The sequence below is a fragment of the Lithobates pipiens genome, unplaced genomic scaffold, assembly GCF_037356315.1.
Source record: "Lithobates pipiens isolate NorthernLeopardFrog02 unplaced genomic scaffold, aLitPip1_a1.2 Scaffold_19, whole genome shotgun sequence".
Classification (NCBI taxonomy): Eukaryota; Metazoa; Chordata; class Amphibia; order Anura; family Ranidae; genus Lithobates; species Lithobates pipiens.
The window spans coordinates 592,651,692-592,679,654 of NW_027507764.1; the positions used below are offsets into that span (position 1 = coordinate 592,651,692).

The following is a 27,963-nucleotide window of genomic DNA, read 5'->3' on the forward strand; positions in this document are numbered from 1 at the left end:
TACTGCACATCCCACCAACACATTGGGTTTCGTTTTGCCCCACTCTGTTGTGTTTTAAAAAAGGTTCAGCGCTTAGGAGCTGACGATTAAATTCAGATTGACACCGCTTCTGAGGCTTCATTCACATGAGAATCACCTGAGAACAGGCTCTATAGGTAACTGTGTTCTCTGAAGGTGAGTGGGGTTTGGACTGGAACAGAGCAACTAGTAGACGGCACACATGGTGTTTAACATGGGATCGCTGCAGAGGAAGGTGAGCAGGGACCGGAGAGAGGTCTGAGCAGCAGAGGATCAGCAGAGCTGGGGGACCGCAGCAGGAGAAACTAGCCATGTCACTCGTGATGCTCAGCACAGGAGCAATATAGTGGGAGGTGAGCCTTGACTGGAGAGAGGAGGATCAAAAAAACAGAATCAGCAGAGCTGGGGGGTTACTACTGAGTTGGGGGAGGGGTCAGTAGAGCTGGGGGGTTACTACAGAGTTGGGGGGGGGGGCAATTGGTTGAGTTGGGGGGCTGATCAGCAGAGCTGAGGGTTACTACTGAGTGTGGGGGCTGATGAGCAGAGCTGGGGGTTACTACTGAGTTGGGGGGGATCGGCAGAGCTGGGGGTTACTACTGAGTTGGGGAGATGGGCAGAGCTGGAGGTTACTGAGTTGGGGGGGAAGAAATAAGCAGACCTGGGGGTTACTACTGAGTTGGGGGGCATCCGCAGAGCTGTGTTAATACTGAGTTGGGGGGGGGGGGGGGTTGATCAGCAGAGCTGGGGGGGTTACTGAGTGGGGGGGATGGGCATAGCTGGAGTTTACTACTGAGTTGGAGGGGGATCAGTAGAGCTGGGGGTTACTGAGTTGGGGGAGGGGGCGTCAGCAGACCTGGGGGTTACTACTGAGTTGGGGTGCATCGGCAGAGCTGAGTGTTACTACTGAGTGGTGGGGGGGGGGGGTTGATCAGCAGAGCTGGGGGTTACTGAGTGGGGGGGGAGATATCAGCAGAGCTGGGGGTTACTGAGTGGGGGGGGAGATATCAGCAGAGCTGGGGATTACTGAGTGGGGGGGGGGGAGATATCAGCAGAGCTGGGGGTTACTGAGTGGGGGGGGGGAGATATCAGCAGAGCTGGGGGTTACTGAGTGGGGGGGGGGGAGATATCAGCAGAGCTGGGGGTTACTGAGTGGGGGGGGGGAGATATCAGCAGAGCTGGGGGTTACTGAGTGGGGGGGGGGAGATATCAGCAGAGCTGGGGGTTACTGAGTGGGGGGGGGAGATATCAGCAGAGCTGGGGGTTACTGAGTGGGGTGGGGGGAGATATCAGCAGAGCTGGGGGTTACTGAGTGGGGGGGGAGATATCAGCAGAGCTGGGGGTTACTGAGTGGGGGGGGGGAGATATCAGCAGAGCTGGGGGTTACTGAGTGGGGGGGAGATATCAGCAGAGCTGGGGGTTACTGAGTGGGGGGGAGATATCAGCAGAGCTGGGGGTTACTGAGTGGGGGGGGAGATATCAGCAGAGCTGGGGATTACTACTGAGTTGGGGGGATGGGCATAGCTGGCGTTTACTACTGAGTTGGGGAGGGGGGGGGGGATCAGTAGAGCTGGGGGTTACTACTGAGTTGGGGAGGGGGGTCAGTAGAGCTGGGGGGTACTACTCAGTTGGGGGGGGGGGGCAGTCAGTAGAGCTGGGGGTTACTACTGAGTTGGGGGATCTGAATTGGGTGTAATCTGTTTTGGAAGGATACACTGATGAATCTATTGGTAAAATAAGGCCAAACCATTGGGGGCAATGGGGGTCGGTGCAATGTGCAGCAGTAGTCATCTCTTTTTTTTTTTTTTTTTTGTTTTGCTCCTCGGAGTTCGGTATCCTCGGTTGGCCCCGGTGATGTCCGTGAGCCGCGTGTTAATAAATATATTCATTACACAAACCATCTGTCAGTGTAAGGTGTCAGAGGCCGGCCGGCACCTGATGTGGTAGATGAGGAGAAAGAGATTCCCTATTCAACTTACTAAGAATATTTTTTAGTGTGTGTGTGGGGGGGGGGGGGGGGGGGGTGTGTGTGTGTGGTGTGTGTTGTACATAAAGATTTCTATCTCCAGGATTCGGGTTGTTGGCAGGTGCTGTGCATTATTTAAAGTGACTCGGTCACAATTACATGAATATAACTTTATTGATATTGACAGCTGGTGTTGTGCAAGAAGGGCTGAGCTCTGGTCGCCGTACCGGCAGAGTTTATCTCCGTCTGTCTCTTGCACAATACTGGTTGTCAATACAATACTTTTTGGCTGCAACGTTCTTGCACCTTTTTACCTGAAGGCTCCATTCACACTTTGTGCAACTTTGGAAACACAAAAAGTCGCAGCCCATGTATTTCAATCGAAGCCGTTCATAATGATGTGTTTTGAAGGCGCAGCGACTTTGAAGAGTCTCCCGCACTATCGTGGGACTCGAGTTCCATGGACTGCGATGTAAATTCTCAAGTCACGTGAAAGTCACATCTTTAATGTTTTCAACGCGACAGTTGTGACAGTCGGTCACATTAAAGTCCCGGCCATCGGATCTTTATTGCAAAACATTCAGTGGAGTCCAAAGGACACATTGGGGGTCTTTTTAGTCCCTGCATGTGTCATTAAAGAGCACCAGTCGCCTAAAAATCATCACACAGGGGACGCTGCCCCCCTATCCGATTTAAAAAAAATAAAATCAAAACAAAAATAAAACTTTATTTAAAAAAGCAAAGCAAAACTTTATTAAAAAAGCAAAGCAAAACTTTATTAAAAAAGCAAAGCAAAACTTTATTAAAAAAGCAAAGCAAAACTTTATTAAAAAAGCAAAGCAAAACTTTATTAAAAAAGCAAAGCAAAACTTTATTAAAAAAGCAAAGCAAAACTTTATTAAAAAAGCAAAGCAAAACTTTATTAAAAAAGCAAAGCAAAACTTTATTAAAAAAAAAAAAAAAAACCTTTATTAAATAATAAAAAAAGTAAGGGAGGGTTAAAACCCCTGCAAGGTTTATTTTTGCCCTTTGTCCGATTTGCAGAGATTTCCCATCACTTTCTGTCCCTTAGCCAAACGGGAAATGAGAGGAAATCCCTGCAAATTAAGGGAATCCCTTGAACCCCCTCCCCCCCCCCCCCGGGACACCAGAACTAGAGTACCTATTAGATTAGATAACCTACTGCTGATGTCGGGGAGCGCCCCACAGAATGTTGGGATATGGGGGACGCACTGCAGAGAAGGGAGACTGCAGTCTTGGGCGCTATGGAGGGAAATCATCCACAGGGACTCCACAGCACTTTACACCCAGTAGGGAGTAAATCGTTCGCCTTCCCTCCCAAATCCTGACCTTCTGCTTCCATTATCCCGTGGATATGGAGACCGGATGGAATGCTGATTACGCGGCTTGTTTTGGAATCCCAGTGACTGCAAACTTTCCAAGTGTGATGAATCGTCTCCTCCAACGTGTAATAAAGAACGCAGCTCATTTCTGCTTGAGAAATCAACGTGAAGCCCAACATTTTATAAGTATAGGCTCATAGACTGACTTTTATTGAACTGTATTGTTGGTAGCTGTGTGGGGGAGGGAAAAAAAAAAAAAAAAAAAAAAAAAAAAAGCTTGGTGGTGCCAAAAGCACTATTCAGATATTACTTTGGCAAAGTGGACCCTATGAAGTCTCCATTAAGAATACTGTAAATAAAAGCTTGTGTAAGGGAGGTGATGACGCCGAATTCTGGGTATGAATTTTATTTTAGGTTTACAGTTTTCTATGGATGAGACTGTGATCCCGCCTCTCAGCCTTGTCCAATCAGGGATTGCCTTGAATTCATTGAGGAAAAGGGAATGGTGCTCATGCCGGCCCGGGACCCGCAGTCACGACTAGCGGCACCTACTAGAGGAGTTTTCACGGATGTGGAGCTGAAGTCGCTCTCTGCAAAGTTTAGCTGACAGAGCTGATTGGAGGAAAGGGGGGGGGGGGCGGGCACACCCTTCCACACAGGAACAGAGCTGAGGCTGTCAATCACAGGCTGTGTGCTGGGGCGCCCACCCCTGTTACCTTTTTTTTTTCTGTTGGTGTCAGGGAAAATTTTGTCAGAAGTGATTGGTGCTTATAGCAGAGGAAGGAGGCGGCAGACAGAAATGACACTTGGTGCTCTGGACTGAGACATGTACACAAACTATAGAGGGATGTGCTTTGTTCAGACTTCATGTCTGAGGTTTACGTCCACTTTAAGGCATAAAAATAAATTAATAAATACTTGAGACTGATCTGGATCCAGCAGCGTGCCTGAGAGCAGCATTGCTGCTCACTGGCCATTTGCTCCTGCTGTGGACAATCAGATCTGAGGAGGAGGGCGGGGCTTAGCCACGCTATCTGTTTCTGTAGACACACAGCCCTCGGCTCGCACGCCAAGCCACCGCTTCTGTTTTAGTAAAGGGAATAGTTTTGAACCAGCTTGGTCTCAATCAACTATTTAAACTTCGCTGAAAACAGATCAGCTTTCAGCTTTTTTTTTTTTTTTTTTTTTTTTTAATACTGTGCAGCTTTTTAACTGCTTGCCGACCAGCCGCCGCCCCCGTTACACTGCAGCAACATGGCTTGGCTGCGCAAATCGCCATCATGTTACGTAGCTTCCAGATTTGGCTGCTCACCCACGGAGCCTATGCAAGTGGCCGGCGGAAGCGATCACTGCCAGGCTCCCGCGATCGCTCGGGGCACGCCGAGAACCCGGGATCTGTGTGTAAACGGTTTCCGGTTCTCTGAGGGGAGAAAAGACAGATCGCTGTTCATACTTTGTTTGAACAGATGATCTGTCATCTCCCCCTACACAGTCCCCCTCCCTCCACCAGTTAGAACACAAACAGGGAACACAACCCCTTGATCACCCCCCCCCCCCCCCTAGTGTTAACCCCCTTCCCTGCCAGTGACATTTTTACAGTAATCCGTGCATTTTCATAGCACTGATCGCTGTATAAATGCCGTGTCCGTCATAATGTGGCAGTCCCGATAAAAATTCAGATCACCGCCATTACTAGTTAAAAAAAAAAAAAAAAATGCCACAAAACTATCCCCTATTTTGTAGACACTACAACTTTTGTGAAAACCAATCAATATACACTTTTATTGGGCTTTTTTATTTAAATTTTTTTTAACCAAAAATATGTAGAATACGTATCGGCCTAAACTGAGGAAGAAAAAAAATATTTTTTATATATTTTTGGGGGATATTTATTATAGTAAAAAGTAAAAAAAAAAAAAAAAAAAATTATTTTATTTTTTTTAAAATTGACGCTTTTTATGTTTTTAAATAAAAACCACAGAGGTGATCAAATACCACCAAAATAAATCTATTAAGCACATCAATTTTTGTTTGGGTGCAACATCTCACGACCGCGTAATTATTTGTTAAAGCGGAGCTCCACCCTAAAGTGGACCTTCCGCTCATTGGAACCCTCCGGCGCCACAATTTGCGCCTTTCAGGGGGGAGGGGGGGTGCAGGTACCTGTACAGTACAGGTATCTGCACCCACTTCTGGCATAGCTATCTGCAGAATCTATGCCCCTTTCCGCAGGTCCCCCGCAGTCCGAAGGGAAACACACGGATCCCAGAGACAGCGGGGACCATCCTTATTGCGCAGCGCGACTCGCGCATGCACAGTAGGGAACCACTTCCCGATTCCCATACCCAAGATGGCGGCGGCAGCACCCGAGAGACGATCGAGAGATCGGCTTCGGGTGCCGACATCGCGGGCGCGCTGGGCGGGTAAGTGTCCTTATTTTAAAAGTCAGCAGCTGCAGTAAAAAAAAAAAAAAAAAAAAAACGGCGGACTCCCGCTTTAAAGTGGCGCAGTGCCGAATCGCAAAAAAAGTGCTCTGGTCAGGAAGGGGGGTAAAATCTTCCGTGGCTGAAGCGGTTCATGCACAAAACAGAAGAGGATAATGTTTAGTACCGTAGTTCGGCGCTCTGTCCCCGGTACATATCGTCACACCTCACGTGTGGATCCAGGCTGATCTACCGCTTTCATCTGCAGGGGGAGGAGCTCCGTTCCTGGGAGGGTCTGCTTTTTTTGCTCACTATTGAATTAATTTTTTTTTTTATTTTTTATTTTTTTTTATGCATCCCATTTCTTGCTGCTTTTATGAAATGTTTTCCTCCTTTTTATATCTTGTAGTGTTCCCGCCTTACACAGTCTGAAAATGTCGCGTGTCAAAATCCACCCACCACACCCGCGTGTGACGCCCCCGGATCCCAGAAAACATCTCGTCAAGTCAATGGACTCATCAATTGGTGAGCGCCTTCAGCTTCCTTTTTTTTTTTTTTTTATATAAGTGTATGTGACGAGGGATTGTGCCGAGCTCAGCTCCTCGTGTTTTCCTCCCCTCCTCCTCCTCCTCCTGATGAATGTTCCTTCTCTTTTGTTTTGGACAGTACTCAATTTTCTCTTTTGTTTTGGGAAAGCAATGCTATGTGGATCGCTCCCTCGTAAAATCCTGCTTCTCCTCCTTCCATTGTGTCTTCTCTCTGGAATCGCTTGCCTGGGGAGGCCCTTCCACCCCAATGCTTGTCTGTAATGTGGGCTGTGGGCTTATAAATTCAGGATTGTGACGGAATTGTGACATTTTTACAAGTGGGGGGGTAGCCAGCCACCTTCATGTGTGATTCTAGGCCAGCGTTCATCTTCTGTCCAAGGTCTTTCCCAGGTTTCAAAATACTGAGTTAGCCATTGTTAAGCTGGCCATACATTATACAATTTCCATATTTGATTCATTTGTAGTGTAAGGGCCTGTGCCTGATTGTATACAAAGTGTTTGTTTAGGTCTGACCTCCATATGATATGGTTTTGGTACATCTAATGGAAAATTGTATAATGGATGGCCAACCTGAACCCTGCTACGCCCTTCTTTTTTTTCTTTCTTTTTTTTTTTTTTCCTGCTTCAACCCAGCAGGTTGAGCGAAAAAAGAAACTGACCGCTCTGGTTGGATTGTTAGTACAGTGATCTCCTCCACTCAGTAAAGGCAGGGTTATTATTTATCCCTTTCATGACTAAACGGCCCTCCAGCTGTTGTAGCAAAACTACAAGTCCCATGAGGCATTGCAAAGCTCAGTTACAAGCATGACTCCCGCAGGCAGAGGCATGATGGGACTTGTAGTTTTGCAACAGCTGTAGGGCTGCCAGTTTGAGACCCCTGCTCTACAGAATAAATCGGCGTTTGTTGCAATATTTTATGTCACACGGTTATTGCGCAGCGGTGTTTTAAACGCAACTTTTTGGGAAAAGGGACACTTGCATGAATTAAAAAAAAAAAAAAACTAAACGGTAAAATTAGCCCAATTTTCTGGCATAATATAAAAGATGTTACGCCGAGTAAATAGATACCAAACATGTCACACTTTATAATCGCACGCACTCGTGGAATGACGACAAACTACAGGTACCTAAAAATCTCAATAGACGACGCTTTAAAAAATTTTCGGGTTACCAGGTTAGAGTTAGAGGAGGTCTAGGGCTAGAATTATTGATACCTCACATGTGTGATTTGAATACCGTTTATATATGCGGGTGCGACTTCCATATGCGTTTTCTTTGCTGCGTGAGCTTGCGGGGGGGGGGGGGGTGCTTTAAAAAAAAAAATTCTTATTTTATTTATTTTAAAATTAATAATTTGTTTTAAAAAATAAAAATAAAATTTTGATCACTTTTCTTGCTGTCACAAGGAATGTAAACATCCCTTGTGACAGTAATAGTAGTGGTGACAGGTACTTTTTATGGAGGGATCCCTCCTTTACACTTCAAAGTATTCAGATCGCCGTTTTCGGGATGATGCCTGCAGCTGCGGGTATCATCCCGGTATAACCCCCGGAAGCTGAGTACGCACATCTGCGTACTCTCGCCCGGAAGGGGTTATCTCACTGTCCTGAAGGAAAAGTGTCTATCAGTACCGATCACTCACTGTGGAGGTGCAGATATTTACTCTATTCACTTGAATGGGTCTTGCTGGAGGGGGGTATAACTTCTGCCGTGGCTGCAAAGCAGTACGTGGCCCCATGATGTCTTCCGGCCGCTGATTTTCCAGCATGCACATCCGACAGCCGCTGGGCCGGAGATGTTAATCGCTTTGCGACCGCCTCACGCCGATATACGTCAGCAGAAGGGCACATGCAGGCAAAAACCACGTACCTGTACGTTGCCCTATAAGAGGCGGAGGGGGGGGGGGCGCGTGCCACCTGCGAGAAGCTCCGTGAGTCTGGTCGCGGGTCCCGTGGACTCTTATCGCTGCGGAGATGCCCGTGATCGCCTCACGGAGAGGCAGAACAGGGAGATGCTAAAGTAAACAAGCTTCTCCCTGTTCTGCCTAGCAAAAGTGACTCTGATCTCTGCTCCCTGTGATTGGAGCAGAGATCAGTGATCTGTAAAACACAGCCACGCCCCCTAGGACACGCTTAACCCCTACACTGCCACCTAGTGGTTTACCCCTTCACTGGCAGTGTCATTTACACAGGAATCGGCGCATTTGCATAGCACTGATTGCTGTATAAATGCCAATGGTCCCAAAAATGTCCGCTGTGTCCGCCATAATGTCGCAGTCACAATAAAAATCGCTGATCGCCACCATTTAAAAAAAAATAAAAATTATTTTGTTTTGTTTTTTTATAAAAATGCCATAAAACTATCCCCTATTTTGTAAACGCTATAACTTTTGTGCAAACCAATCCAGCAAATTTTATTAAAGAGAATTCCAGGCATTGGTCTGGTATATGTAGTTGCATAAATCCACGTTGGACCAATGTGATTGTAATTCAGTACAATGCTGTAGGTGCAGGGAGAAAGGAGGAAACCAAATTGTGAATAAATCGTGAAAATGAACACCCCACTCATAATGGAATCAGTATATACAAAAGAGGAACAAAGGAACACCTAGATGGCTTCTCATCTCAGTCTTTCCACTTTAGCTTTGCATTTGTTGGGATGATGAAATCCTATTTATAAAATGTTCTCTATTTGGGGATTTTGTATTTTTTGGTGTCTGCTCTTAGAGCACATCATTAGTAAACTGTCTTTTGGCTTTCTGTAAAGGCTGTGAGAGCCCCTTCCCTGAGGTGTGATCATTCTGCATGCAATGTGTGAGCCCTCTCCCCGAGGTGTGATCATGGAGCACACAATGTGTGAGCCCTCTCCCCGAGGTGTGATCATGGAGCACACAATGTGTGAGCCCTTTCCCCGAGGTGTTATCATTCTGCATGCAATGTGTGAGCCCTCTCCCCGAGGTGTTATCATTCTGCATGCAATGTGTGAGCCCTCTCCCCGAGGTGTGATCATGGAGCATGCAATGTGTGAGCCCTCTCCCCGAGGTGTGATCATGGAGCATGCAATGTGTGAGCCCTCTCCCCGAGGTGTGATCGTGGAGCATGCAATGTGTGAGCCCTTCCCCCGAGGTGTGATCATGGAGCACACAATGTGTGAGCCCTCTCCCCGAGGTGTGATCATGGAGCATGCAATGTGTGAGCCCTCTCCCCGAGGTGTGATCATGGAGCACACAATGTGTGAGCCCTTTCCCCGAGGTGTTATCATTCTGCATGCAATGTGTGAGCCCTCTCCCCGAGGTGTTATCATTCTGCATGCAATGTGTGAGCCCTCTCCCCGAGGTGTGATCATGGAGCATGCAATGTGTGAGCCCTCTCCCCGAGGTGTGATCGTGGAGCATGCAATGTGTGAGCCCTCTCCCCGAGGTGTGATCATGGAGCATGCAATGTGTGAGCCCTCTCCCCGAGGTGTGATCATGGAGCATGCAATGTGTGAGCCCTCTCCCCGAGGTGTGATCATGGAGCATGCAATGTGTGAGCCCTCTCCCCGAGGTGTGATCATGGAGCATGCAATGTGTGAGCCCTCTCCCCGAGGTGTGATCATGGAGCGCACAATATGTGAGCCCTCTCCCCGAGGTGTGATCATGGAGCACACAATATGTGAGCCCTCTCCCCGAGGTGTGATCATGGAGCACACAATGCTTTGTTTTGACTTCTAGCAAACCAGTTTAACCAGTAATGCTGCTTCTTGTATCTGTAAAAACAGACTGGAGAATGTTGCTGTACACAATGTGAAAACTAGAATCTGTTGTGAATCTTTCCGTCCTAACTGAAAATGAAGCCTTGGAATGTGTTCAGGAAACACAACCTTCCTTGCCGTGGCTTCCCTTGCATGTAGTCCCACCGGTATAAAATCCAGCTTATGTCCATGATCTGGTATCTGTGTTTTATTTTATTTTTTACCAGTTTGCAATGTCTGAGGGGGCCGGCGGCAGTATTCCAGATCCACAAACTGCTGGCTCCTTGTTGGTTCTTTACATACAGAGAGCCTGACAGATCCATGTTAATACTGTTGCCGATCTGATACCGACCTTTTTTATTTGGTATACACAAAGTAGAGGAATGGGAAGCGACTACAGGAAGCGCACTCCCACCAACTGTGAGCAACTCTCTGAATTCTGACGACAGTGATGATAGAAAATTTAGCTTACAGTTTTTTGCGTGATGTTTAATTTAACAAGTTAACAATGGACAGGCTACAGATGTTTTTTTTTTTTTGTTTTTTTTTTTTTTTTTGTTTCCTGGCCAGTTCCCCCTTCAGAATGGCCTGGAGAAGAAGAAAACCTCTGACAGTGTTTATAAACCTTGTTCAGAGGGGAGATGGATATGGATGCAACATAACATTATTTTGCATTGTTTTATTCCTCAGCAGATTAAAGGGAGCTTCACTCTGCATCTGTGTCTGTTAGAGCAATCTGACAATTTGTCTTTCCCCTCATTATCCCCTTATTAGTTTTTAACCTAATCTGCCCTAATTGACTTCTCCTTCCCCCCCTCTCCCTACTTTCCTGCAGAATGTCTTTATTTCTATTATCAAATTTTAACAGCCAACAAATATTGCCGGAGTGGTAATGGAGTGGCTGTACAGCCACCCGATCGCTTTTACTGGCCCTCAGATGTGTGCTTCTGGGACTTCGCTGTCCCACCTGTGGGCCAAGTAGCTACATGGTGGGTGCCACCGGATAGAACGTGGGAGAGCAGCGAACTTCTGTTCGCTGATCGAACCTGGAAGCAAAATGTATCGTGGCGTTTCTGGTATCACATTCCTTGGCTGTGCGGCCAGGGAAGAAGCGAATGTAACGTGATCAGCACTCAAAGTGGTTGTAAACCCACGGGGGAGGGGGCGCCTGCAAGATAGACATAATGCGCATGCATGCATGAGCTGCTGGTAACGGCTACTGAAGAAACGGCACGAGCGAGACGTTTCTTCAGTGCATATGTGCCGATGACGTTGACACGTGCCGATACAGTGAATAACTCCTAAATGGTGCAAGGCTAGAAGATGGGAGATATTCATGGTACCTACATGCGTATAATAAGGCTTACCTGTAGGTAAAAGTGGTGCTTAACCACTTTCAGACCGGACCATTTTGCTGGTCAATGACCAGAGGTCTTTTTACACTTTGGCACTGCGCTGCTTTAACTGGTAATTGCGCGGTCATGCAATGTTGTACCCAAACAAAATTTGCGTCCTTTTCTTCCCACAAATAGAGCTTTCTTTTAAAGGTATTTGACTGACTCTGCGATTTAAATTTTTTGCGATATAAACGTAAAAAGACCGCAAATTTTGAAAAAAAATGATATTTTCTACTTTTTGTTATTAGAAAAATCCAATAAACTCAATTTTAGTCATACATTTAGGCCAAAATGTATTCAGCCACATGTCTTTGGTAAAAAAAAAGTCAATAATTGTATATTTATTGGTTTGCGCAAAAGTTGTCACATCTACAAACTAAGGTACATTTTCTGGAATTTACGCAGCTTTTAGTTTACGACTGCCTATCTCAGTTCTTGAGGTGCTAAAATGGCAGGGCAGTACAAAACCCCCCCAAATGACCCCATTTTGGAAAGTAGACCCCCTAAGGAAATTGATAAGAGGCATGTTGAGCCCATTGAATATTTTATTTTTTTGCCTCAAGCGATTGAATAATGACAAAAAGAAATTTTTTTTTTTTTTTTACACAAAGTTGTCACTAAATGATATATTGCTCACACATGCTATGGGCATATGTGAAATGACACCCCAAAATAAATTCTGCTGCTTCTCCTGAGTACGGGGATACCACATATGTGGGACTTTTTGGGAGCCTAGCCGCGTACGGGGCCCCGAAAACCAAGCACCGCCTTCAGGTTTTCTAAGGGCGTAAATATTTGACTTCACTCCTCACTACCTATTACAGTTTTGAAGGCCATAAAATGCCAAGATGGCACAAAACCCCCACAAATGACCCCATTTTAGAAAGTAGACACCCCAAGCTATTTGCTGAGAGGCATGTTGAGTCCATGGAATATTTTATATTTTGCCACAAGTTGCGGGAAAATTACAAACTTTTTTTTTTTTTTTTCACAAAGTTGTCACTAAATGATATATTGCTCACGCATGCCATGGGCATATGTGAAATGACACCCCAAAATAAATTCTGCTGCTTCTCCTGAGTACGGGGATACCACATATGTGGGACTTTTTGGGAGCCTAGCCGCGTACGGGGCCCCGAAAACCAAGCACCGCCTTCAGGCTTTCTAAGGGCGTTACAGTTTTGAAGGCCATAAAATGCCAAGATGGCACAAACCCCCCCCCCCCCCCAAATGACCCCATTTTGGAAAGTAGACACCCCTAAATTTAGGGGTACACTAGTGAGACTAGGTAATAAATGGCGGGTGCCCTGAAACTATAAAAAAATAACTAACCAACCAGCGTCACCTGTAACAGTTATATGGTGATCACTGGTGAAAGGGTTAACTAGGGGGCAATCAGGGGGCTTTATGCGGTAGTATATGGGGGTCCCTGGCGCTATAAAAAGCTGCGGCTAACCTAAATACCTACCTGCCTAACTAGCGTCACCTGTGACACTAATACAGTGATCAGAAAAACGATCGCTTATTAGGCTGGGTTCACACTGGAGCGATGCGGGAACGCCACAAATCCGCGGCGGGTTCCCGCATCGCATGCCTCCCGGCGGCAGTTCACACTGCCCTATGCGAACTGCTGGGAGTGTCAGTGAAATGTTAATGACACCCCCAGATAAGTTCGCATATCGCAGTGCGATCTGCAAACTCGGATCGCATGGTGTGAACACCCATGAGATCCGATTCTGCTGCGGACCAAAAAAAGGGTCCCGTGCGAATTTGCGGCGGGTGCGGCGAATGGCTGAACTCGAATCGCAGAGATCGGATGTGATTTGCACTGCAGTGCGGTGCGAATCACATCCGTTCTCATAAACCGCTGCAATGTGAACCCAGCCTTAGTGACACTGGCGACAGGGGGTGATCACGGGGTTAAACCTTTATTGGGGGGGTTAGGGGGGTACATTAGAACTAAAGGGGGCTAACCCTAACTGCCCTAACAGTTATTACAGTCACAAATGACACCAATGCAAAAAAAAAAATGCATTGGTGTCACTGTGACTGGGGGGGGGGGCAGGGGTGATCGGGGGGTAAAGGGGGGGTGTGAGTGTGCCTGGCATGTTCTAATGTGTAGTGTCGTGTTGGTGCAACTCACCGATCCTCTCTCCTCGGTGTCGGAACGAAAAATACCGACACGGAGGAGAGATTACATCACTTCCTCTGCCTGTGTTTACATTACAGGAGAGGAAGTGATGTCACAAAGGATTTCCATTCGTCGGGAGCGATCGCGAGGGGGTGGCCATGAATGAATGGCCGCCCCCTCATCCCGGATCGCTCCCGAACGAATACCGACCGCCGCAGGCACAGGGGGGGGGGGGGGGCGATCGGGCCCCCCACCCGCGGGAAGGCAGGGACGTACAGGTACGCCCATATAAAGCTTTTACAGCCACTTTAACTTCAAGGAAGGACAGTGAGACATTTTAAGGGTCTAATACAGGGGTAGGCAACCTGCGGGATGCACCCGGCCCGCCACTGCTAAATGTCCGGCCCGTCGGTGACCGTGACTAAATCCTCTTCATTGGAGAGTGGCCGGTATCACAGGGCTGGATGGGGACCAGAACTGCTAGAGTTCACTTTTTACATTGAACAGCAGGTGATTGGTTGCTAGGATCGCACGGCAACCAATCGCCAGCCTGTAAATGTGAAAAGTTAACTTCAGCAGTTCCCGTGATGCTCTGCTCTGCTCTGCTGCACACCTGGGTAAGGTAGGAGAGTTCTACCCACACTCTGTGTGTGTGGTGCAGTACAGGGGACACTGGAGGGGGTCTCTTGGCTGTGTCTCTTCTCAATGCGCCCCCCATAAGGAGCTGCTTCCCATGTTGGCGCACCCGCAAGCTCGCTCCCAAGCCTGGCTGTGCGTGTCCATTGACACAGCTCAGCTACCGCGCATGTGTTCCCTCCCTGTTCTTCCTGCCTCACAGCCCATCAATCCCATTTCCTCTGGCCCTGGGTGCGTCCCTTCCCCTGTTCTTTGATGTTGCTTCTTCTTGTGCAGGAAGATGATTTGCAGGCGCTACTGTACTATGGTGGCATATTCCACCTACTTACGGGAGACAAAATATCCCAGAGTGAATGCACACTTGGTGGGAAAATCCTGCAGCAGGCACACCCCTAAGTGGCCACTTAGATTGGTTAAAAGGGGGAAGAAGGAGGGGGAGGGGGGACAGCAGAACATTATTATTCTCCTTCCCTCCCCCTTATACCGCCCACCATAGGCGTTAACAATTTGCTCAAAATTCTACACAAAAAAGACCGGTGGATCAAAGGGCTCTGAAAATTTAACACCCCTCTACAGAAATGGCAAAAAAGCATATCTGTTCATTTAAAGGGGAAGTGCGGGATGTCAAAGTAAAACCTACGGGGGATATAAAAATTCTACACGCCCGTTACAATGTCTTTATTTTATTTTTATTTTTTTTACATCACAGAAACCTGACAAAAATCATTTCACAATTTTGAAAGTTTTTTTGTCTGAAGGTTTTGTGCCAATATTGAGGCTGGGTTCACACTGCTGCGATGCGGGAACACTGCGAATCTACTGCGGGTTCCCGCATGGCATGCCTCCCGGCGGCAGTTCACACTGCCCTATGCGAACTGCTGGGAGTGTCAGTGAAAAGTTAATGACGCCCCCAGATCAGTTTGCATATCGCAGTGCGATCTGCAAACTCGGACAGGAATCGGATCGCATGGTGTGAACACCCGTGCGATCCATTTCTGCTGCGGACCAAAAAAAGGGTCCTGTGCGAGTTTGGGCCGGATGCGATGCAAATTCAGCCATACTATCTGTATGGCTGAACTCGCATCACACAGAGATCGCACGTGATTTGCACTGCGGTGAGAATCACATCCGATCTCGTACACCGCAGCAGTGTGAACCCAGCCTAACTGGTATTTGGAACTGTTCGCAATTCCCTCTACCTTGACTAAGGCCCCTGTTCCAGCTGGAAAAAAAAGCCTCAAAGCATGATGCTGCCACCACCATGCGTCACAGTGGGTATGGTGTTCTTTTGGTGATATGCAGTGGTGTTTTTGTACCAAACAGATCTTTTGCCATTATTATGGCCAAAAAGTTCAACCTTTGGTCTCATCAGACCATAGCACGTTTTCCCACATGCTTTTAGGTGACTTCAGATGTGTTTTTTGTTTTGTTTTGTTATTTGTTTTTTTGTTTTTTGCAACATTTAGCCAGCTTGGATGTTTTTCTTGGTAAGAAAAGGCTTCCGTCTTGCCACTCTACCCCAATAGCCCAGATATATGAAGAATACGGGAGATTTTGACATGTACCACGCAGCCAGTACTTGACAGATATTCCTGCAGCTCCTTTAATGTTGCTGTAGGCCTCTTGGCAGCCTCCCTGACCAGTTTTCTTATCTTTTCATACATTTTGGAGGGACATCCAGTTCTTGGTCATCTCGCTGTTGTGCCATGTTTTCTCTACTCGATGATGACTGTCTTCACTGTGTTCCATGGTATATTTAATGCCTTAAATTCTTTTGGACCCTTCTCCTGACTGATACCTTCTAAGAATGAGATCCCTCTAGTGCTTTGGAAGCTCTCTGAGGACCATGGCTTTTGCTGTAGAATGCGACTAAGAAAATGTCAGGAAAGACCTACTAGAACAGCTGAACTTTTTATTTGGTGGGGTTAATCGGAGGCCATTTTAAATGGTGGCCGGTGTATAAGGACTCCTATTTTAACATGAGTTTGAATGTGTTTTCCTTATTCTGAGCACGGCTTCATCCCCAGTTATAAGGGGGTGTGCAAACTTATGCAGCTGCTGGTCAGGCATTTGGGTGGATCCTGACATTGCTGGGGATCCCTGCAGAGTCTGGACCGGATCCATGACCCAGCTGAATCTGGGCACGGGGTATAGAAGTGCAGTTCTGTGATCCAGGAGAGCTTTGGTCATACTTCTCTTTGAAACCAGGTGGATTCAGAGCTTCTAAATCAAATATCCATTTGGTTTATTTTTGTAGGAGGAATTTATTGAAATGCCCTTTTGGATGTGAAAGGCATGTTCATATTCTCTTCCAGAACCTGCTTTTGTTTTTCCTACTTAAAATGCCCTGCATTTGCACATTAATTATGATCCCTACTGCATTACAATGAATGGATTGGATTATAGCGTCTTCCTTTGGGCAACTTTATACATTTCTGTATGAATGTGGACACTTTTCACAGCTCAAGGTGCCTGGTGGATGACGTACACAAGGCTTCTCTACACCCCCCCCCCCAATCAATCCCGAAAAATTAAGTGCTGCTTTTCAATGTGACACTTCTTGTCAAGCTTGGAGATTGTTTCTTCTGTAGGAAATGACGGTGTTTGGAAAGAATCTTGCATAATATTCGGATCCCAACTGCTGAATTGTGTTGTAAAGCCGAGTCGTGTTAAACTTTTGATCACTCTTACCGCAGTCTAAGAGCCAATCCCTTGAGTTGCCCTTTGCCCGATAGGCTTGTTTTGAACTCCTTTTTCTACTGCATCAGCGCTATGATTGTTTGTTTTTATTTTCATGCTTCCTCGGTCACTTTAGTCTCCGTTCACACCTAGGCGTGTTTGGACATTTTTCTGCTCCAAGCCTCAGCTCTAAAAAAACGCCCAACAAGACAAATCCCATTCATTTCAATGGCCCCTGTTCACATCTGAGCGTTCTGTCCCCTAAAGCAAAACGCCTGACTATCAAAGTAGTACATGAGCTTCTTTTTTGGTAGTTTACAGACGGTTTAATTAATTTATTTATTTTTTTACATTGGTGACCTTTTCAACTTCATAACTCCTGTATAAAAACACTGCAAAAAAACGCATTGCATTCTATGCATTGAGGTGAAAAACCTCTTGCAGTGCAGCAGCCCCCCAGTGCCCCCGTTTTAATTACCTGAACCCTCTTTTTTGCAACGAGGACGAGCACACCAGCTCTAGCCGGTGTCTCATGTCCTTATTGGCTAAATTAATAGCAGCCATTGGCTCCCGCTGCTGTCAATCAAATCCAGTGACGCGGGCGCTAGAGGGCGAGGCTGAGTCTAGCATTCGTGTCTGTGGATGCAAATGCTGTACCCGGGAGCGCGTCCGTAAGGTAACCCCCTTTTGGGAGAGCATATTTGGCTACCCTCTGGACTGTGCATGCGCGATGCCGCCATATGCATTCCACCCCTGAGATCAGGCTCAAGCCCCACCATTCAGGTGGACATAGACATAGATTATAATTATGCTGAGTGACACGAGGCTGGCCGAAGTGTGGCCAGAGACGCGAGGCCATGGCCGAAGGATGCTAAGCGACGCAAGGCCGTGCCCAAAGTGTAGCAAGCCCGCGAGGGGGGCCCTGTGTTGGAACGCATATGGCAGCGTCGTGCATGCGCACTCCAGCGGGTAGCAAAATGTGATGGGTAGCCGAATGTTGCGTGACTTCGGGGATGCGCTGTGTTTCTACCCGGTGGTTCTCGGCTCTTGATTGGATAGATTGATAGCAGCGCAGCTATTGCCTCTTGCTGCTGTCAAATCCAGTGATGCTGGGGGCAGGTCCGAGTGGACTCGGGAGGCAAGGTAACACCCCCTCGGAAGAGCTTCTCCAAGGGGGTTATCTGATGTGAGGAGGAGCTGCGAGAGCAGCTGGGGGACCCCAGAAGAGCAGGTTCCGGACCACTCTGCACTTTAAGGTGAAAAAACAAGTGTTTACAACCCCTTTTAAGTTCTAGTTCTTTTCCATATAAAGAAAATGTCGTCTATGTACCCGTGCCAAGAAATAATATGGCCCAGGTACACCGACACCGCCTCACATGAGTAGAGACTTTTTGCTCCCACGCCTTCAGGTTACACCTTGGCACGTGATGAGGGACAAGTTGTCCCCAATGCCATGCCCTGCACCTGGAGGTAGTGAGACTCGCTGAAGGATAAAAGCATTGGGTGGTGCTACGAATTCCAAAAGTGCTAAAATTTGTTGTACTGTTCAAACTAATTTCCTCCCAACAAATCTCTTGTTACCTGTAACCTGTTATGAGGGATACTGGAACACAGATACTCGACATCCATGGAAACCCGGAGCGATTCATCATATTCGCTCCTTCCAGAATGGTGAAAAGATGGATGGAATATTGAAGTGTGACGGTGACCTTTTGTACCTGAGGGCGCAGGTGATGATCTACTACCTCACTGGCAAGACTTGTCAAGCACACAGTCCCTGATAGGATAACCTCACTGGAGGATTCGGCATATTTTTAGGAATTTTTGGCAAGAAATAAAATTTCGACATGCCTAGAAAATAACGGGGTACTGAAGTTTGTCGCCATTTCACTGACGCGCACAATTGCAAAGGCTAGATGTGTTGGGTATCTCTTTACTCAGTGCAACCTCATCTTTTAGATTTATTGGGTAATTTTAGGGCACACGACCACAATCCAAATGTAGTGTGTGGTGTGTTTTTTATTTTTTTTACAGAAATTTTTGTTTGCTAGATTGTTGCGCTAATATTGTGAAAATTTTGACTTATTCTCTAGGATGTCCCTTCAGAAAATATACCATGTTTAGGACTTTTGTGCAATTTTCAGGGCTAAAATAATTAACCACTTCCCTACAAGCCTACAGCGGCTTGACGTCCGCAAGGTGGCTCTGTTATCCTGACTGGGCGTCGTATATGACGTCCAGCAGCATAAGCCGCTCGTGTGCAGCGATCGGTGGCGCTCCGACACACCGCATCTCTGATCTTGATAAAGAGCCTATGAAGTGGGCTCTTAACCATGTGATCAGCTGTAACCAGGAAGTGCTGGTAATATGCTTTCCTCGGTTTGTGCTGACGGGGGCGAGCCGATCGGCGGCTCTCCCGACAGCATTGATTATCAGTGCCCATCAGTAACGACTGTCAATGCTTCCTATCAAGTGCCCATCATTGCTGCCCGTTGGTGCCGCCCCCATGAGTGGCACCCGTTTGTGCCTCCCCAATGAGTGCCAGTCATCGGTGAAGGAGAAAACAAAATCTTATAACAAACTAAACTTTTTTTTATTAATTTCAGTTTTTTTTTTTTTTTAAACCCAGATTTTTATAAACCCCAGAGGTGTTCATACCACAAAAAAAATGAGAACTGCTCTGGCAGCAATAGTTAAAGCGGTTCTCCACTGTAAAGTGGAAGTTCCGCTAATCTGATCCCTCCCCCCCTCCGGTGCCACAATTGGCACCTTTCAGGGGGGAGGGGGGTGCAGTTACCTGGATAATCCAGGTATCTGCACCCACTTCCGGTACAGACCACTGCAGATGGCCCCCCCCCCCCCCCCCCGTTGTGTTCTGGGAAACGCACAGTTCCCAGGACACAGAGGGGACCAGCAGAGACGCGCAGCGCGACTCGCGCATGCGCAGTAGGGAACCGGGTAAGTGTCAATTTATTAAAAGTCAGCAGCTGCAATGTTAGGAGCTGCTGGCTTTTAATATTTTTTTTTTATTTTTTTTTTTATTTGTATTTTTTTTGGCGCAGAACCGCTTTAAAAGGGGAGGTGTAAGGGGGGCTGTTATTGAAAGGTGTTTTTGGTTTTTATAATTTAATTTATTTTTATTTTTTTTAATCCTGTTCCTTTTTAAGGGAGTAAATTGTCTGTTCACTTTTCCTTCATTTTTTTTTGGAAGTGTTTATTTTTTTTGTGCTGTCTGTTTTAGCCACTTCCTGTTCTTGTCCTAGAAAGTTTGCCCAACAGCAGAGCCGTTCTGTATGGGGTTTACCATGTGTGCACGCCCCCCCCCCCCCTCCATTGGGACTACATCCCTGCGGTGAGACGCTGTCTGCGCTGACAGGCACGAGAGCTGTGGGCGTGTCTAAGATGTTGTAGCTCCGCCTCCCATGCCATTTTATTAAAATCTGATTCGTGCTTTTTCAGCACAGCCCTGCCTTAACTCCACCCCCTTTTTTTTTTTTATTTACATTTTTTTTAAGACAGTAAGTGCCTGTTCACACAGGGGCGACACGACTTGCAGCGCGACTCAGACGCGACCTGCACAAGACTTCAGCAGCGACTTGCAAAACGACTACTGTATAGAAGTCAATGCAAGTCGCCCCAAAAATAAAACAGGAACCTTTTTCTAAGTCGGAGCAACTTGAGTCGCTCCTATTAGAACGGTTCCATTGTACAGAACTGAGCGTGACTTGTCAGGCAGCTAAGTCGCCTGACAAATTGCGGTAGCGTGAACGGGCACTGATGTGTCTCTTATCTGCAGTTCGTTAGCCATCATAATATGGGCGTTCTGAGGAGGCGGGGGATGGGCGTGGATGCTGGGTGTTGTGTGCACCGAAGCCTGTTAAGCCCCATACACATTATCAGATTTTCTGCTGATTTTTTTTATTTTATTTTTTCCTTCAGATTTACAAAAACCATATAATATGAGGTCAAACCTTAGGAGTTTTAATGTGTAGGCAATCAGGCCCGCCCTTCTACTACATGGTTTTGGTAAATCTGAATAAAAAAAAAAAATCAGCAAAAAAATCTGATAGTGTGTGTATGGGGCTTAAGACAGGAATGAGAACAAAGCTCGTTCTCGTTCATACAGTCATATGAATAGCTGCACTGCGCATGCGCGATGTCGCTAAGCATAACGGGAATTGTAGTTCCCATTTACCTCATGCCTGAAGCTATGGGAATCATACCAGACAGCAAAGGAGGAAGTGCCCAAAAAAACCTCGGATACCGGGTTTATTATACTTTTTGACTGTAAAAATATTTAGATTAACGATCTATGCAGCATATAGATCTGAGAGATAATTTATTTTAAAAAAATGTGTGTATGTATATATATATATATATATATATATATATATATATATATATATATATATATATATATATATATATATATATATATATATATATATATATATATATATAATATAAAATTTATTATTATTTTTATATATATATAATATATATATATATAAAATTTATTATTATTTTTATATATATATAATATATATATATATAAAATTTATTATTATTTTTATATATATATATATATATAAAATGTATTATTATTTTTATATATATATATATAATTTATTATTATTTTTATATATATATATAATTTATATATATATATATTATTAAAATATATATATATTATTATTATTATTAAAATATATATATATTATTATTATTATTAAAATATATATATATATATATATTATTATTAAAATATATATATATTATTATTATTATTAAAATATATATATATTATTATTAAAATATATATATATTATTATTAAAATATATATAATATATATATATATATATATATATATATATATATATATATATATAATTTTTTAAATATAGTTACCTTTACAACCCCTTTTAATGCAAAGAATGATATAAGATGGGGCGGGGGGGACTTTTACAATCCCTTTAAATGCTGTGTAGTAGGATTTCTTGTGCGATGTTCTTGTACCTGGATCTTTGATCTCCAGACATTTTTGTCTTTTGTCCGGGTTCCAGAATCTCTGAATCAGCAGGAAGTGGTTGCTGTGTTGTCAGCGCCGTGTCCTCCCACAATGGTGGCTTTGTGTGGACATCTGCTGTGAGGAGGAGGATCCCTGAGATTACCTGTCCTCACTCTCTAATATCTTCACACCGCAGTGACTTCTAAATTAGGGTTGCTAAGTGTGTACGCCTAGGAAGCTTGTGAGCTGATGGACGGCATCTACTGAGCCTTTTATTGATGGGATCCACATACACCATCATTAAGGGGGTGTCTGGTCTGGGAGCCTGAGGGCAGTTTTGGGTGGGAGATGGCTTCAGATACTAGCACAGATGTTTACATCCTTTCTTCCTGGGATTGGACCAATTCTGGTGACTTTAACCACTTGACTTCTGAAGGTTTTACCCCCTTTCATGACTAGGCTATGTCTTGCTATTCAGCACTGCGCTACTTTTTACTTTTGGCAATTGCTTAGTCATGCAACACTGTATCCAAATTAAGTTTTTTATTTTTTTTTCACAAATTGAGCTTTTTTTGGCGTGATTTAATTACCTCCTGCAGGTGTTTTTTTTTTTTTTTTTTAAATATGCTCTGTATAAGACCAAAAATTTTTGTGGGGGGGACGACTTTATTTAACTCAAGCTTTAGGTGTTTGTTTGTTTTTTGAGGTCGTTGGAATTAGTGTGCGCTGTTCCTGGAGTTTACTTGCACACTGCAGCTTAACGTTCAGTACATCTGTTTTTATTTATTTTTTACTGAGCTAAAATACAGCCCATTCATTGTAATGTGCCTATGCACACAGACGTGTAAACACGCGCCGTGTATTTTTCAGTAAAAAAATGTGTGCAAATGCCCGTTTACATACTGAAAAAAAACGTGAAAATAAGTTTGCACGCGTTTGTGCAAAAATGCGTGCGAAAATACGCACACAAAAAGTAGATGCTCTAAAAGCAGTATTGTGTGCAAGAGGCCTAATCCAACATAACCACAGCTGGTTGGGTTGGCCGGGCCACGGTTGGGTTGGGTTGGGTTGGGTTGGCCGGGCCACGGTTGGGTTGGGTTTGGTTGGCCGGGCCACGGTTGGGTTGGGTTGGCCGGGCCACGGTTGGGTTGGGTTGGCGGGGCCACGATTGGGTTGGGTTGGGTTGGCGGGGCCACGATTGGGTTGGGTTGGCGGGGCCACGATTGGGTTGGGTTGGCGGGGCCACGATTGGGTTGGGTTGGGTTGGCCACGGTTGGGTTGGCGGAGCCACGGTTGGGTTGGCTTGGCCGGGCCACGGTTGGGTTGGCTTGGCCGGGCCACGGTTGGGTTGGCTTGGCCGGGCCACGGTTGGGTTGGCTTGGCCGGGCCACGGTTGGGTTGGCTTGGCCGGGCCACGGTTGGGTTGGCTTGGCTTGGCCGGGCCACGGTTGGGTTGGCTTGGCTTGGCCGGGCCACGCTTGGGTTGGCTTGGCTTGGCCGGGCCACGCTTGGGTTGGCTTGGCTTGGCCGGGCCACGCTTGGGTTGGCTTGGCTTGGCCGGGCCACGCTTGGGTTGGCTTGGCTTGGCCGGGCCACGCTTGGGTTGGCTTGGCTTGGCCACGCTTGGGTTGGCTTGGCTTGGCCACGCTTGGGTTGGCTTGGCTTGGCCGGGCCACGCTTGGGTTGGCTTGGCTTGGCCTGGCCACGCTTGGGTTGGCTTGGCTTGGCCGGGCCACGCTTGGCTTGGCTTGGCTTGGCCGGGCCACGCTTGGCTTGGCTTGGCTTGGCCGGGCCACGCTTGGCTTGGCTTGGCTTGGCCGGGCCACGCTTGGCTTGGCTTGGCTTGGCCGGGCCACGCTTGGCTTGGCTTGGCTTGGCCGGGCCACGCTTGGCTTGGCTTGGCTTGGCCGGGCCACGCTTGGCTTGGCTTGGCTTGGCCGGGCCACGCTTGGCTTGGCTTGGCTTGGCCGGGCCACGCTTGGCTTGGCTTGGCTTGGCCGGGCCACGCTTGGCTTGGCTTGGCTTGGCCGGGCCACGCTTGGCTTGGCTTGGCTTGGCCGGGCCACGCTTGGGTTGGGTTGGCTTGGCCGGGCCACGCTTGGGTTGGGTTGGCTTGGCCGGGCCGCGCTTGGGTTGGGTTGGCTTGGCCGGGCCGCGCTTGGGTTGGGTTGGGTTGGGTTGGCTTGGCCGGGCCGCGCTTGGGTTGGGTTGGCTTGGCCGGGCCGCGCTTGGGTTGGGTTGGCTTGGCCGGGCCGCGCTTGGGTTGGGTTGGCTTGGCCGGGCCGCGCTTGGGTTGGGTTGGCTTGGCCGGGCCACGCTTGGGTTGGGTTGGCTTGGCCGGGCCACGCTTGGGTTGGCTTGGGTTGGGTTGGCCAGGCCATGGTTTGGTTGGCCAAGCCAGTTTCTGTAGCGGATTGCTTCTTTCTGGTTGAAGTCGTTCGTTTGTTGAAATCAGTCATGAGCAGGTCAGACATCTTTCTCGTACCCTTTGCAGGTTGCCATTATCTTCACACCAAACTACTAATCGTTTGTTCGTTGTAATCCATGCAACGTTGCTGATTCTTTGTATTTGTCGCTTGTCTAACCGGCTTGCCTTTCTGGTTGCAGTGTGCGTTCCAGTGTGTCTTGCAATGGCTCCGCAGAGGATCCAGACGAGGTGTTGGGTAAGAAGCGTCGTGTGGATACCCCATCTGCATCACCAGCACTTTCCGACTCCACCTGTGTGGCGGCTCGAGCGCGGCCCCTGCGAGGGCACAAGAAGCGCAGCTTGGTCCGGTCCAGTGATGTGTCCTCCCTCAGCAGAAAGGTAAGACCACCCCCCCCCCCCCCACCCCCCGTCCTGTGACCCAGGAGCAAATGTCCAGTCTGTGTCGGGGCTTCTTCACGCTGACTGGCATCCTGCTTTTACACATTAGACTTGTTAGTCTACTGCCACCTTGCCGTATACCGCTGGGCACTGCCAGATTTTATATGCAGAAATTGGGTGTGATGACTTCGCCCCGTGTGTCCACTCACGTCCCCCTAGTGGCAGACAGCTCATGGAGCACATCTGTCTGTTTATTATGGAAGTCTGATTCAATGCCCAATAGGTTTTATTTAACTGACACATGGCGCTTCCACTTGTTGGGTGACCCCATTTGGGCTAATCTATATACTAGGTACAGTGTACAGCAACCCCAAACTGACCAATTAGAATGCACTTTACTGGGATCAGACCAGAGTTAGAGTCCTGATCAACAGCTAAAGATACTAATAGATTATATAGATGATATACTACTTTATATGATTTGTGCTTTGTTTAGCCACAGAAGCCGTTGTCTGCGAAGTGTGGATGTGACCCCCCCACCACATGTATCCTGTGTGGTTGTAAGACATATGCAAAGACATCACACCCCAGCACCATGGCTCTAAATGAGCAGATCGCCCTGATGGACCCCTCCTACCACCCCATCCTGTCCTTTCCCTATGGTAAGTGTGGAACCCTGAAACGCATTTAATGTCTCCTAGTGTGAGATGGATAGATATATCAATATATTTCTAGATATCTCTGTCTGTATATGATTTCTTTTATTTTATTATCCATTGAGGGACACGGGATTGTGGTCATTCTTAGACATTTGCAGTAGGGCTGAAACAATTAAACAATATTATCGATAAGGCAATTCGTTGACAGCGATTTTCATTATCGATTAGTTGGTCCACACCTTCCTCCTGTCCGTTCGTTAAATAAATCCTCCCTCCTGTGTCCTCGTCGCGCCACCATCTGTGACCAGGCATGTCCACGCTGCCGCACGTCCGCGGCGCACCTCTCCTCCTCACTGACGTCATCCCCACTGATCTTCTCAGCCCCGCCTGCTGCTGCCTCGAGGGAACAGAGAGGAGAGGGCGAGAAGGCGTGAGGAGAGCCGAGCTACACGTTGTGAAAGGTAGCGGCTAATATATAACACAGTAAAAACATAGTTGCATAGTACAACATTCATTTTTTATGACCAGTGCCCCATCCTAACAGTATTCCTTTGGGGGGAGGGGTGGCGCCCCATCATTGGTGTCCCTGGGAGGAATGGTGTCCCCGAGAGGAATGGCGCCCCGTCGTTGGTGTCCCCGGGAGGAATGGCGCCCCGTCGTTGGTGTCCCCGGGGAGGAGCGGCGCCCTGTCGTTGGTGTCCCCGGGAGGAATGGCGCCCCGTCGTTGGTGTCCCCGGGAGGAATGGCGCCCCGTCGTTGGTGTCCCCGGAAAGGAGTGGCGCCCCGTCGTTGGTGTCCCCGGAAAGGAGTGGCGCCCCGTCGTTGGTGTCCCCGGGAGGAGTGGCGCCCCGTCGTTGGTGTCCCCGGGAGGAGTGGCGCCCCGTCGTTGGTGTCCCCGGGAGGAGTGGCGCCCCGTCGTTGGTGTCCCCGGGAGGAGTGGCGCCCCGTCGTTGGTGTCCCCGGGAGGAGTGGCGCCCCGTCGTTGGTGTCCCCGGGGAGGAGTGGCGCCCCGTCGTTGGTGTCCCCGGGGAGGAGTGGCGCCCCGTCGTTGGTGTCCCCGGGGAGGAGTGGCGCCCCGTCGTTGGTGTCCCCGGGGAGGAGTGGCGCCCCGTCGTTGGTGTCCCCGGGGAGGAGTGGCGCCCCGTCATTTTTTATTTTATTAAATTAAAAAAAATGATCGGCCAATCGATTATGAAAATAATCATTAGTTGCAGCCCTAATTTGGAATATACTGCCACCTTTAGGAAGTATGGACACCGGCAAAAGAAAAATTTAGGCTGGTTCTATAAAACCCCGCCTCCCAACCATCATGCCTCTCAAATATTTTGTTAACTTCTAGGCAATCGGACATCTTCTGTAGCTCTGATTTATTTTTTTTTTATTTTTTTTGGGACTTCAATTAAGACTTCAAAGTTCCGTGCTTGAGCTGTTCTCTACACAGCAGATATCCATCCAGCTGGTGTATCCTTAGCAACAGCTTTGGAGGCAGACCCCTCCGGACTGAGAAATTGCAGGATTAGCCTGGAATGCGACCTTCTGGCACAGAGCTCTGCTTTTATGGCACTTTCCAGATTTCTTTTGTATTGTTCTCCTCAGAGCGCCCCCTTGGCACAGCCTCATGTGTGACTCGGAGAGACTTGGAAATACTCGAGGACAGCTCGAGTATTTCCGAAGGGCTCTGAGTGTCACCGGCGCCCCCGCACCTCTGGCCAAATGCGATACTGCACACCACATTAGCTTGAATTCTGCTCGTTTTGCAAGACAATACTTGCAAGCCGAGTCAGAATAAAAAAAAATAAAAATAAAAGTAGCTAGTCTTTCAAAACGCTTGTTAACCGCGTTACTCATTAACCAAGGTTCCACTGTATATGTATAGGGACTGAGGGCTGCACATTCCTTCATTGATCATGTAGTGGTTGCAACCCCCCACCAGCAAAAAAAAATAAAAAATCATAGTTGTACAGAGGCAAAAAAGGTCACCTGCCCATATCTTTCAGGGGCAAAAATTGCTTACAAATTGTGCATTTTTAAAAAAAAAAAAATTTTGTAGCTTCACTACAGGATAGAGCATTGGAAATGTCTACTTTTGCCTATAGTACTAATTTAATAATATACAATGTTTTATCTAAAATTGTATAATCAAATTTTTCATCCCCTGTATTGGGCTGCTTTCTCTGATTGGCTGTTTGCTTTTTTTTTTTTTTACAGACACGCCCTTCCATTTGCACTTTCAATCATTGCTGAAAGAGGACAGGCAGTTCCGCGTCTCTAATAAGCTGAAAATCCTGAAGCTTTCGCAGCTCGCCAAGAAACCCCAGGATTCCGGCAGTAAGTGAACAAACGACGCTTTTGAAAAATGCCGTCTTGTATTTATTGGGGCCTTGCCTTAGATCCAGTGCGTCCGACGGGCCCAGACACATCTGGTTGTTGCAAAAAAAAAACAAAAAAAAAACGACCAGATCAGATTGCCACCCGCTGTGTGTGTGTGGGCACAATAAATCCGAACTCTGCTTGGAGTTTGTCCTGCCACAGGGGAGCTCAGACTTGTTTGTGTGACAGGTTTCCTTTTTATGTTAGAAGTGATCAGGAAAGGGCGGTTCAATACCGAATGCAGAATTG

The 27,963-nt window shown here is 47.1% G+C and overlaps 1 protein-coding gene across 1 annotated transcript in view; it reads left to right on the forward strand.

Moving 5' to 3' along the window:
• LOC143997786 (KAT8 regulatory NSL complex subunit 1-like) overlaps positions 1-27,963 on the forward strand; it is a 68,380-nt gene that overhangs the window by 24,449 nt on the left and 15,968 nt on the right. The window contains exons 4-7 of the mRNA XM_077493588.1: positions 6,157-6,272; positions 24,487-24,685; positions 25,182-25,347; positions 27,553-27,672. Coding sequence (XP_077349714.1) covers positions 6,157-6,272; positions 24,487-24,685; positions 25,182-25,347; positions 27,553-27,672 — 601 coding nt within the window. The remainder of the gene's footprint in view (positions 1-6,156; positions 6,273-24,486; positions 24,686-25,181; positions 25,348-27,552; positions 27,673-27,963) is intronic.